The sequence below is a fragment of the Cherax quadricarinatus genome, chromosome 5 (assembly GCF_038502225.1).
Source record: "Cherax quadricarinatus isolate ZL_2023a chromosome 5, ASM3850222v1, whole genome shotgun sequence".
Taxonomy (NCBI): Eukaryota; Metazoa; Arthropoda; class Malacostraca; order Decapoda; family Parastacidae; genus Cherax; species Cherax quadricarinatus.
Window position 1 is genome coordinate 13,914,175 of NC_091296.1, and position 13,542 is coordinate 13,927,716.

The window sequence follows — 13,542 nt, forward strand, 5'->3', positions numbered from 1 at the left end:
TCCGGCACAATGAAATATATAAAATATAATTTAGTAGAAAATACAGACGATTAAGTATATTTTCACGTCCTCAAAAACAAATCATATACACACACAAGGAATTATACACTCACGCAGACAATCTAGTAGCCTGACTCCCACGCAAATAGATATACACAAATACAGCTAAGTACAGACACCCACACATATATATACACACACACACACAGCAACAACGCCATATGAATATAGAAAATGTCCAATATGATACCGTTTCTGTTATAATTCCGTTGTTAGCACATCCAGAGGGGTAACTGGTGGTGTTGACTGACAGAGGCAGCAGGAGGAGAGGCAGGAGGAGGCGATGCAGCAGCAACACACACACGAAGCTCTCATCACTGACCTCAACGACAAACTGGAGGAGAGTTGCCGGAGGCTGCACGAGGCTCAGAACAACATCTCCTCATATCAGGTCAGACAAATGCTCACTCAAGCACATAACGAATTAAGCTGTTTTTTCTTAGCAACGTTTCGCCCTCGGTGCGGTTTGTCGAGAATTACACTCTGAGACTTTGTCCTGGTCAGACAAATGTTATGTGTTGATAGCTTGTTATCACCTTTTATGATAATGTTATTTAGACTTCCAACCTATTGCTTGTTTGGGGATTTTCGCCCCACCCCGGCCCCCGCTACCTGGTCCAACACCTGGTAGATAACCTGGTCAGTAAAGTTGTTGGTGCTAGCACCACACTGTCCATCACAGACTGCACCACAGCCCTTACGAACAGAAATGGCTCCAGGAACTTGCAAAGGTCCTTTTTGAATGTAGTTAGAGGTTTGTTGGCAATTTTTCCCTTGATTCCCATTCGATTAAAATTATGACACAGCCAGTAAATTAGCCTACAAAACAATATATATATATATAATATATATTCCCTGGAACGCAGGAGGGAGAGATACATGATTATATACACCTGGAAAATCCTAGAGGGACTAGTACCGAACTTGCACACGAAAATCACTCACTACGAAAGCAAAAGACTTGGCAGACGATGCACCATCCCCCCAATGAAAAGCAGGGGTGTCACTAGCACGTTAAGAGACCATACAATAAGTGTCAGGGGACCGAGACTGTTCAACTGCCTCCCAGCACACATAAGGGGGATTACCAACAGACCCCTGGCAGTCTTCAAGCTGGCACTGGACAAGCACCTAAAGGCAGTTCCTGATCAGCCGGGCTGTGGCTCGTACGTTGGTTTGCGTGCAGCCAGCAGCAACTAAACTCCAGGTATATATATATATATATATATATATATATATATATATATATATATATATATATATATATATATATATATATATATATATATATATATATACATATATATATGTCGTGCCGAATATGTAAAACTGGTCAATTAGCAAGAACTCATTTAAAATTAAGTCCTTTCTAAAATTTTCTCTTATACGTTTAAAGATTTATTTTTTTCATTAACGTTGATGTAAAAATTTATAATTTTGCACCAAAAGGAACTTAGAAAACTTACCTAACCTTATTATAACATGCGCAATTTATTTTAGCCTAGCCCAACTAAATATATTTTAGATTTGTTTACAGTAATTTAATACTGAACAAACACAGTGAAATATATTTTTTTCGTTAGGTTCAGAATGATTTTGGCGAAATTATTGCATACACAAATTTTCGCTTGTCCTATATGGCAAGATGAACGTTGCTATTTAAGCCAAGATGGCAAGTTCTGCCTATTCGGCACGACATATATATATATATATATATATATATATATATATATATATATATATATATATATATATATATATATAATCTCCAGTAATTCAGTAGTCATGAGGTTAGTGGGGTTGCCAGCTTTTCACTCTAAAATCTGCTTATCGCAGGGTTTGAAGAAATCAGTTTGGAAAATGGTTATCAAGTATTTTTCTGGGTTACAACTTACTCTTCATACATTACATTGCGAATTGGAGCGAGGATCTATCGATGGAAAAGTTTTGCCTTGCTGCTGAGAGACCTTGAAGTTATGTAACCTAAAATGAATTTCAAACTGCATTTCCTTAGAAGCGACCAGAAGTCACAACATAGCGAAGTGCAGATAGTCACTTGTGCGCAGTTGCAGGATTTTTTTTTTTTTTCAGATTGGAGGAAATGTTTTTTACCGACAACATCAAGACAGAAACACAAGTTCACTCGAGAAACTTTTATTGAGATGATGTGTTTCGCTATGTGTATATAGAGAGAAACTTCACCCCCAAGAAAGCTTGACTTACGAGTTTCTGGAACTGCAGATTAGATTTAGTTTTTCACTTTGCAAGTTTTTCTGTCACTGGCACCAGATTTTTTTTTTCTGCTCCAACCAGATTCAGCTGAGGAACAAGGACAAGCAGCTGGAGCAACGGGAGAAGGCCAGCCAGCAGACCGTCGATCTGTTGAAGGAGAAAGTGGAGAGCCTCTCACACTTGTTGGAGGAGGAGGCAAAGAAAGTGAAAGCCGCTAAGGTTAGTCAACACTAGCCATGCCCAAGATTTCATTTTGCACTCTTGTATTTACATGCTAAGAACTACTATCCTACCTCGGCTCATTTACAGGCTCAGAGCTGTTACCCTACCTCGGCTCATTTACAGGCTAAGAGCTATTACCCTACCTCGGCTCATTTACAGGCTAAGAGCTATTACTCACGAAATCGTAATGACACGATTGCAAACAAACCATACCACGGGTGGGTATAGAACCCGCGATCAGAGTCTCAAAACTCCAGACCGTCGCGTTAGCCACTGGACCAACTAGCCACAATAAGATTCATCCAACTAGGTATATTTCTACACCATAGGAAGGTTAGCATAGGCACCACTGTGACCACAAATGCAAGTTTTTACAGACGAATCTCCAGCTAGCGTGGCCGTGACGAACTCTAGCTCAAATCCCCTCAAAGCCGTTAACATGACACGAAATCGAATGACACGATTGTGACGGTCTGGAGTTTTGAGACTCTCTGACCGCGAGATCAAACCCCACCCTTGGTATGGTTTGTTTGCAATCGTGTCATTACGATTTCGTGAGTCATGTTAACGGCTTTGAGGGGACTTGAGCTCGAGTTCGTCACGGCCACGCTAGCTGGAGATTCGTCTGTAAAAACTTGCATTTGTGGTCACAGTGGTGCCTTCCTATGGTGTAGAAATATACCTAGTTGGACGAATCTTATTGTGGCTAGCTGGTCCAGTGGCTAACGCGACGGTCTGGAGGTTTGAGACTCTCTGACCGCGGGATCAAACCCCACCCGTGGTATGGTTTAAGAGCTATTACTCTACCTCGGCTCATTTCAATGCCTGTTCTTATCTAAGTTATACTACCAAATCCCATTCTGCCACTTACTACAGCCGACTAGGAATGCACGTACTTATTTACTGCTGAAGTGATCGAGTACAGCAGTTGTAAGGAGACTTACCTATGTCTTCACCTGCCCAAGAGTGTGCTTGCAACCTGGCGAGGTACGTAGACGGATGGTGTTTCTGATGTTAATTTCCAGGTGTTGGAGGAGGAGTTGGGACGACTGCAGGACCAAAATACTGCCGACACAAAGACCATCTCCATCCTGAGGGAACAACTCATTCAGCTGACTCGTATGATGAATGAGGAGAAAGACAAGTCTCAGGACCTCCAGGTATGGCATCACAGACGCGCGCGCGCGCACACACACACACACACACACACACACACACACACACACACACACACACACACACACACACACACACACACACACACACACACACACACACACACACACACACACACACACACACACACACACACACACACACACACGGGACCAGGAGTTATGAATCGACCCCTGCAACCACAAATAGGTGAGTACACAGAAAGTATTTAAAATAGTATACTGATTTTTTCCCGTTTTCATTGTCGTGTTCTTCCATATCGGAAATTAAACTCTTTATGCTATTACTCTTACAGATTTATTTACTTTCAAAATTTTCCATTAACATTTTTTATTCTAATACTTAAGCCTATATACTGGTATTACCTCTTACATGGTAATAAAATATAAATTTTACATATGATCTTCTGATATCACAACTTTGAATATCACATCAGCAGATAGATATATATCAATCAATCCCTGTACGTCAATCCACGCGAAAGGAATAGTGCAGAGTGCGGCATAAGTTCAACTAAATATTAGCGTTTAAGATGTGACTCTAATCATGAGAGCCATTCACAAGTTGCCAGGTAGACACTATTATGCCAATTTCTTCAATAAACCTGGCAAATTAGGACATACACAGCCCAACACAACATCAAACCTTTCACCGAGTGGCATCAGCTTTGAAGCCGAACTGATGAGACTTGTTCCATTAATCGTGCCCTAACTCCTGCCTAACTCGTTCCATTAACCGTGCCCTAATTCATCCCCTTATAATGTTTATTGTCCTCTCTGAGGTTGACGGTTCCCACTTTCCACCAGAGGTTAAACTTCCCTATATATAATGTATAATACACACATACACATATATTGCCCATAATCGTAAATGTAAAAATACTTTTCACAAACACAGTGTGTTCTTTGTCAGGCGAGCAATTTATATTGATGCTGGACATATGTATGCGTGTGTAAGATTTGTGTGGGACCTGTTTATGTGAGGTGTTGTCACCTTCTCTGAGTGAGGTGTTGTCACCTTCTCTGAGTGAGGTGTTGTCACCTTCTCTGAGTGAGGTGTTGTCACCTTCTCTGAGTGAGGTGTTGTCACCTTCTCTGAGTGAGGTGTTGTCACCTTCTCTGAGTGAGGTGTTGTTACCTTCTCTGAGTGAGGTGTTGTCACCTTCTCTGAGTGAGGTGTTGTCACCTTCTCTGAGTGAGGTGTTGTCACCTTCTCTGAGTGAGGTGTTGTTACCTTCTCTGAGTGAGGTGTTGTCACCTTCTCTGAGTGAGGTGTTGTCACCTTCTCTGAGTGAGGTGTTGTCACCTTCTCTGAGTGAGGTGTTGTCACCTTCTCTGAGTGAGGTGTCACCCCAGAGTTTAACTTATAAAATGTAGTTCATTTGTGGCCACAGAACAACTGAATTTGATTGACATCTTCGAGATGTTCAGACGGAACATCTTAGGATTAAGACTCGTGTCAGGACGTATTTCCTGACATGAGTTAATCGAAACCTTTTCTTCGTATTCCTCTGCAGATGTGTGTAACCACATGCAAGCGCTCAGGTTTTGTTTCTTAGTTTCATTGTGATATGTTTTTCACATACTACGTCTGTTTATATAAATATACGTATTATTAATCCTAGGCAGTAGGTTGGTAGACAGCAGTCACCCAGGGAGGTACTACCGTCCTGACAAGTGAGTGTAAAACGAAAACCTGTAATTGTTTTACGTGATGGTAGGATTGCTGGTGTCTTTTTTCTGTCTCATAAACATGCAAGGTTTCAGGTACGTCTTGCTACTTCTACTTACACTTAGGTCACACTACACATACATGTACAAGCATATATTTATATATACACACCTCTCTGGGTTTTCTTCTATTTTCTTACTGGTTCTTGTTTTTGTTTATTTCCTAATATCTCCATGGGGAAGTGGAGCAGAATTCTTCCTTTGTAAGCCATGCGTGTTGTAAGAGGCGACTAAAATGCCGGGAGCAAGGGGCTAATAATCCCTTCTCCTGTACACATTACTAAAGTTAAAAAGAGAAAGTTTTTTTTTTGGGGGGGGGCCACCCTGCCTCGGTGGGATATGGCTGGTTTGTTGAGAGAAGAAGAAATGTTATTAATGTGCATTTGTGTTGCTTTGTGCAGAAGAAGAAAGAAAAGAGGATCGAGGAGTTAGTGAAACAAGGTGAGACCTTCAAGAAGATCATCAACGACCTTAACATTAACGCAGAAGCCAAGAATCACAAGATGAGAGAGTACGAACAGATTATCTCATCGGATCAGGTAACATTAATTTTTTATTGTCTCATTTACATACGTCGACTGTTGATAGTGTTTTGTTTTCTTGTTTTGCACTTTGGGTTCTTAGTCTTGTGAACATAAGGATGAACCTTTAATGTTATGGTACGTAATTGTTCTTTGATTATATTAAACCTTTGAAGTCTCTAGCCTGATAATACCAGCGGGTGACACTGTCACCTTGCAGGAATTTGTGAAACCCGTGATGGCTAGCGTAAATATCTAATGGTTATAATTATAACCATAATTTTTAAAGGGGTGGACCGGTAAGCTAGTGGAAGGCCTCGGTCAGATGACCAAAAGCTTCAGCTGCGGGTCATCATGTGATTAAGACCCGCGTCAGGAAACACTTGTCCTGTTTCCTGACAAACCTTACCTACCTACCATGATGGCTGCCGAGGTGGTCATTAATCCTCCATGGAAACTAAATATCGTAGATCAACATGACTATTGAGCATTTTAATCGAATTTAGTACTATTTTTTTTAGTTAAAGCAAGTTACGTTTTGTATTGTCAAGAAAATTGGGTTTACCTGGAGAGAGTTCCGGGGGTCAACGCCCCCGCGGCCCGGTCTGTGACCAGGCCTCCTGGTGGATCAGAGCCTGATCAACCAGGCTGTTGCTGCTGGCTGCACGCAAACCAACGTACGAGCCACAGCCCGGCTGATCAGGAACTGACTTTAGGTGCTTGTCCAGTGCCAGCTTGAAGACTGCCAGGGGTCTGTTGGTAATCCCCCTTATGTGTGCTGGGAGGCAGTTGAACAGTCTCGGGCCCCTGACACTTATTGTATGGTCTCATAACGTGCTAGTGACACCCCTGCTTTTCATTGGGGGATGTTGCATCGTGTACATAATAGAATGTGTTTACCTCTTTAACCTTGATCTATCTGATAGATCAAGGCCAAGGGACTGAACACTTCTTAACTCTTTAGGGCTAAGGAACTGAACACCTTGAAATTATCTTTCAACTTCTTTAATTGTCGCCAGTGTAAAAAAATATCACCTCTGTTGTGCGGGTGAAACGTTGCCGCAATAAAAGATGCCCAAGTGTTGCATATGTTTCACATTCATCAACTTCTCGGTATTGAATGCTATTAATGTATGATCTAATACTGTGTTGACGTGAATCTCTGTCACCGCCACCACCACCGGGCAGCTACAACTGAGAGAGGCCAGAAGACAGCTGGAGGAACACAAAGCCTCGATGACCCAGCACACAGTGGCTCAACTGAACGAGAAACTCAACCTTCTATCACGGAACCTCATCAGTGTGCAGGTAGGTTCGACCTGTATGGCACACGCTCCTTACTTAACGTTAGGACAGTACACAAATAACCCAGCACATAGGAGATTGAAAGTTAAGATAGCGTTTCGGTTATGATAACTTGTCTGTATTTTATAGCATTTTCAACACATTCGTGTATTGTTCCAGGCACAGTATTGCGCCTTCTGATTATTTCCTAACATTAGGTCAGCCAACACCCGTGTCAACAAGGTATAAACACCGAGAGGTGTCATGTTTCTTGGTGTATACATGCTGAAACTTTACGTTGATCCATATTTTACAGTTTAAGGTATTCTTGACTGTTGGTTAAGAGGTTACATGCTGCATTACCAGTCCTTGTGTGTCGATACGTTTGAAACCCAACTAGTCACTAAGAAGGGAACTCGCCTCAGAGCCGCTAGGTTTTCGTCCCTAAAAAAAAAAAACACCAGTTGAAATAATGAAATGTCATTACTAATTTCAGATGCATTGATGTAACTTCTTTATGCATTATTTAAAGTAACTTTAGACAATTTAAGCGTATGGAACAGAAGACGGTGTTGGATTACGAAAGATTTCATTCAGAGTGAGGAGGAGGGGCTGTGTAGGTGGACTAGGCATTTAGAGAGGGTAGAGCAGAATAGGGTGAACACGAGAGTGTAAATCCAGAAGAGATGGAAGGAGAGAATGAGGAGGAGGGGCTGTGGAGGTGGACTAGGCATTTAGAGAGGGTAGAGCAGAATAGGGTGAACACGAGAGTGTAAATCCAGAAGAGATGGAAGGAGAGAATGAGGAGGAGGGGCTGTGGAGGTGGACTAGGCATTTAGAGAGGGTAGAGCAGAATAGGGTGAACACGAGAGTGTAAATCCAGAAGAGATGGAAGGAGAGATAGGAGTCATCCCTAGAAATGATATAGTGAGGAGGGTTTTCAGAGGTAGGGGCTTGAGCAACCAGCAGGTATGAGTGAGCTTGTTAGGCGGAAATAAGTGAAGGTAAGTGCTATTTAGAGCTGAGCCGTAAGTTAACATTAGTAAAGGAATTTAGGGATATCTGTTAATCAGACTTGAATCTTGAAGGTGGGAAGTACAGTGCCTGCACTCTGAAGGAAGGGTGAGGATGTTGTAGTCCTGGAGGTAGGAAATAGTGCCTGCACTCTGAAGGAAGGGTGAGGATGTTGTAGTCCTGGAGGCAGGAAATAGTGCCTGCACTCTGAAGGAGTAGTGGACATGTTGCAGCTCAGAGTGTCATTAGAGTTGTGTGTGGACTTAGAGCCTCGTCCCTCAGACGTAAGACGTTAACCATGATCTTGGGTCCCACAGGAGAGCGAGAGGGAGCTGAAAGAACAGCACAAAGTCAACCTGATGAACATAGACGACCTGACCAACAAGCTGAAGGAATACGAAAAGTTGCTTCGATCCTACAAGGTAAACCTCCTTCAGGAGTTTAAAAAAGGAACTTCCTAGGCGACGAGTTCAGTTGTTTTAGCAGCATTACTAACCAGAGGTTCGAGCCTACAACGCGAACCTTAACCTGGGCATAATTTTTGTGATGCTTTTAGCGAGATTAAACTAAGATACATGGGTTGTTACATTATTATTATTATTATTATTATTATTATTATTATTATTATTATTATTATTATTATTATTATTATTATTATTGCTATTATTATTGTTATTATTATTATCATCATGATGTTCACAGGTGAAGGAGATTGAACTTCTTGAACAGGACGATGTTCACAGAACCAACATCGCTGAGATGAACAAGAAGCTGAGAGAACAAGAACAGACCATCCGCTTGTACCAGGTGAGATCTGATCCGAGGAAGTGGAGCAGCTTCCTCCATCCCCCTCTCCTTGGATCAAACCCCCCTCCTAAGTGTTTGCATTTAATTTTAGAGTGATTCTGTAAGTACCCAGATACTCTAGCTCTGTGTAGAGCTTGGCTCACACGCGAAAGCGCCTGGGTTCGATACCCAGGCGGGTTGAGACGTGTGGGTAAGCCTCCTACTGCCCCTGTTCACCTAGCAGGACGTGGGTACTTAGGTGTTTAGACGACATACCTGGAGGGTGTTCCAGGGGTCAACGCCCCCGCGGCCAGGTCCATGACCAGGCTGTTGCTGTTGGCCTCACTTAAACCGACGTACGAACCACATCCCAGCTGGTCAGGTACTGACTTTCGGTGCCTGTCCAGCGCCTTCTTGAAGACAGTCAGGGGTCTATTGGTAATCCCCCTTGTGGATGCTGGGAGGCATTTGAACAGTCTTGGCCCCCTGAGACTTACGGTGTTGGCTCTTAGCGTACTTATGGTGCCACTGCTTATCATTAGGGGGATGTTGCACCACCTGGGATTATAAGTGAACTGAGGAAGTATAACAGCTCTTGAACTGAGGAAGCAAGGTGTAATATCACCAAATATATCATTAGAATACTACCCACAGTATTCTACTGACTTCCACTCACATACTTACTGCTAGGTGAACAGGGACAGCAGGTGTATAGAGACTAACAGTGTACCTACTTACTGCTAGGTGAACAGGGACAGCAGGTGTATAGAGACTAACAGTGTACCTACTTACTGCTAGGTGAACAGGGACAGCAGGTGTATAGAGACTAACAGTGTACCTACTTACTGCTAGGTGAACAGAGACAGCAGTGTACGTAGACTAACAACAGGGTACCTACTTACTGCTAGGTGAATTGGGACAGCAGGTGTACGGAAACTAACAACAGAGTACCTACTTCTGCTAGGTGAACAGGGATAGCAGGTGTACGTAGGCTAACAACAGGGTACCTACTTACTGCTAGGTGAACAGGGACACTATGTGTACAGAGACTAGCAACAAGGCACCTACTTACTATTAGGTGAACAGGGACAGCAGGTGTACGTAGACTAACAACAGGGTACCTACTTACTGCTAGGTGAACAGGGACACCATGTGTACAGAGACCAGCTAGGTGAACAGGGACAGCAGGCGTATAGTGACTAACAACAGGGTACCTACTTCATGCTATGTGAACAGGGACAGCAGGTGTATAGTGACTAACAGCAGGGTACCCACTTACTCCTAGGTGAAAAGGGGCAGATAGCAGGTGTACATAAGCTTGCCCTTTTGTCTCGTCCCGCCGGGATACCGAACCCAGGTCCTTTCCGTTGCGAGATGAACAGTGTTCGATCCCATACGTATGTATAGAAATTTGCTCACTGTCTCTCTCTTCTGTGACGCGACAGACGCAGCTTCAAGAAGCGTCACGGAGACCACAGGAAGCAAGGGAGGAGGAGACCAGTGTCCAGCAGGTGGTCTCCAGACCACAGGAGACCTCAGCCGTCCAGAGGGACCATTCTGGGCCACACTGGAGGTCAGGGGTCAGTCTGAGGGTGAGTTGACGACCTTCATGTTGTCAGTGACCCTGTCAGTGAGATCAGTGACACTCAGTGAGATCAGTGACCCTGTCAGTGAGATCAGTGACCCTGTCAGTGAGATCAGTGACCCTGTCAGTGAGATCAGTGACCCTGTCAGTGAGATCAGTGACCCTGTCAGTGAGATCAGTGACCCTGTCAGTGAGATTAGTGACTCTGTCAGTGAGATCAGTGACCCTGTCAGTGAGATCAGTGACCCTGTCACAAGTGTGATCAAAGAGTTGATTATTATTATTATTATTATACTTCGGAAACACTAAACTCATATGGGTAGCACGACTTCCTCGGATCACGAGCCCTTCCCCCCGATGAGCCAGTGTGTGTGTGTGTGTGTGTGTGTGTGTGTGTGTATGTGTGTGTGTGTGTGCGTGTGTGTAGTTACTAGTTGTCAAAGGTCGTTAGACACTTGGCCTGTTTTCTGTGTGTATGTATGGGGTCGAGACTCAGCTCTTGGCCCTCCTATTTAAACCTCCGCTTCTGATCGGTAAATCTGATATCCGGTCACTGTTGCAGGTGGCGTCACCATCAGGTCTGCCCAACCTTGGCAACACTTGCTACATCAATGTTATTGTTCAGTGTCTCTTCAACATCAACAGCCTCAGAGATTACTGCATAAGAGACTCATACAGGTGAGTTACAGTCCTGGACTCATACAGGCGAGCTACAGTCCTGGACTCATACAGGTGAGTTACAGTCCTGGATTCATACAGGTGAGTTACAGTCCTGGACTCATACAGGTGAGCTACAGTCCTGGACTCATACACTTGAGTTACAGAACTGGACTCATACAGGTGAGCTACAGTCCTGGACTCACACAGGTGAGTTACAGTCCTGGACTCATACAGGAGAGTTACAGTCCTGGACTCATACAGGTGAGCTACAGTCCTGGACTCACACAGGTGAGTTACAGTCCTGGACTCATACAGGTGAGTTACAGAACACAGAGAGTAGTAGTCAACAGAGTAAAGTCCGAGGCAGGCACGGTGAAAAGCTCTGTTCCACAAGGCACAGTACTCGCTCCCATCTTGTTCCTCATCCTCATATCTGACATAGACAAGGATGTCAGCCACAGCACCGTGTCTTCCTTTGCAGATGACACCCGAATCTGCATGACAGTGTCTTCCATTGCAGACACTGCAACGCTCCAGGCGGACATCAACCAAATCTTTCAGTGGGCTGCAGAAAACAATATGAAGTTCAACGATGAGAAATTTCAATTACTCAGATATGGTAAACACGAGGAGATTAAATCTTCATCAGAGTACAAAACAAATTCTGGCCACAAAATAGAGCGAAACACCAACGTCAAAGACCTGGGAGTGATCATGTCGGAGGATCTCACCTTCAAGGACCATAACATTGTATCAATCGCATCTGCTAGAAAAAGACAGGATGGATAATGAGAACCTTCAAAACTAGGGAGGCCAAGCCCATGATGACACTCTTCAGGTCACTTGTTCTATCTAGGCTGGAATATTGTTGCACACTAACAGCACCTTTCAAGGCAGGTGAAATTGTTGACCTACAAAATGTACACAGAACCTTCACGGCGCGCATAACGGAGATAAAACACCTCAATTACTGGGAGCGCTTGAGGTTCCTAAACCTGTATTCCCTGGAACGCAGGCGGGAGAGATACATGATTATATACACCTGGAAAATCCTAGAGGGACTAGTACCGAACTTGCACACGAAAATCACTCACTACGAAAGCAAAAGACTTGGCAGACGATGCAACATCCCCCAATGAAAAACAGGGGTGTCACTAGCACGTTAAGAGACCATACAATAAGTGTCAGGGGCCCGAGACTGTTCAACTGCCTCCCAGCATACATAAGGGGGATTACCAACAGACCTCTGGCAGTCTTCAAGCTGGCACTGGACAAGAACCTAAAGTCGGTACCTGACCAGCCGGGCTGTGGCTCGTACGTTGGTTTGCGTGCAGCCAGCAGTAACAGCCTGATTGATCAGGCTCAGATCCACCAGGAGGCCTGGTCACAGACCGGGCCGCGGGGGCGTTGATCCCCGGAACTCTCTCCAGGTAAACTCCAGGTAAACAGTCCTGGACTCATACAGGTGAGTTACAGTCCTGGACTTATACAGGTGAACTACAGTCCTGGACTCACACAGGTGATCTACAGTCCTGGACTCATACAGGTGAGTTACAGTCCTGAACTCATACAGGTGAGCTACAGTCCTGGACTCATACAGGTGAACTACAATTATGGACTCACACAGGTGAGTTACAGTCCTGGACTCATACAGGTGAGCTACAGTCCTGGACTCATACAGGTGAGTTACAGTCCTGGACTCATACAGGTGAGTTACAGTCCTGGACTCATACAGGTGAGTTACAGTCCTGCACTCATACAGGTGAGTTACAGTCCTGGACTCATACAGGTGAGTTACAGTCTTGGACTCATACAGGTGAGTTACAGTCCTGGACTCATACAGGTGAGTTACAGTCCTGGACTCATACAGGTGAGTTACAGTCCTGGACTCATACAGGTGAGTTACAGTCCTGAACTCATACAGGTGAGCTACAGTCCTGGACTCATACAGGTGAGTTACAGTCCTGGACTCATACAGGTAAGCTACAGCCCTGGACTCATACAGGTGAGTTACAGTCCTTGACTCATACAGGTGAACTACAGTCCTGGACTCATACAGGCGAGCTACAGTCCTAGACTCATACAGGTGAGTTACAGTCCTGGACTCATACAGGTGAGTTACAGTCCTGGACTCATACAGGTGAGTTACAGTCCTGGACTCATACAGGTGAGTTACAGTCCTGGATTCATACAGGTGAGTTACAGTCCTGGACTCATACAGGCGAACTACAGTCCTGGACTCATACAGGCGAACTACAGTTCTGGACTCATA

General features: G+C 44.2%; 1 protein-coding gene across 7 annotated transcripts in view; it reads left to right on the plus strand.

Annotated features, from left to right (window-relative positions):
• Positions 1-13,542, plus strand: part of LOC128684871 (trichohyalin) — a 63,312-nt gene that overhangs the window by 31,715 nt on the left and 18,055 nt on the right. For all 7 annotated transcript variants that reach the window (XM_053771186.2, XM_053771190.2, XM_053771187.2 and 4 more), the window contains 9 exons: positions 314-451; positions 2,374-2,511; positions 3,540-3,674; positions 5,822-5,959; positions 7,130-7,249; positions 8,557-8,661; positions 8,942-9,046; positions 10,471-10,617; positions 11,173-11,288. In XM_053771186.2, the coding sequence (XP_053627161.2) occupies positions 314-451; positions 2,374-2,511; positions 3,540-3,674; positions 5,822-5,959; positions 7,130-7,249; positions 8,557-8,661; positions 8,942-9,046; positions 10,471-10,617; positions 11,173-11,288 (1,142 nt within the window). The remainder of the gene's footprint in view (positions 1-313; positions 452-2,373; positions 2,512-3,539; positions 3,675-5,821; positions 5,960-7,129; positions 7,250-8,556; positions 8,662-8,941; positions 9,047-10,470; positions 10,618-11,172; positions 11,289-13,542) is intronic.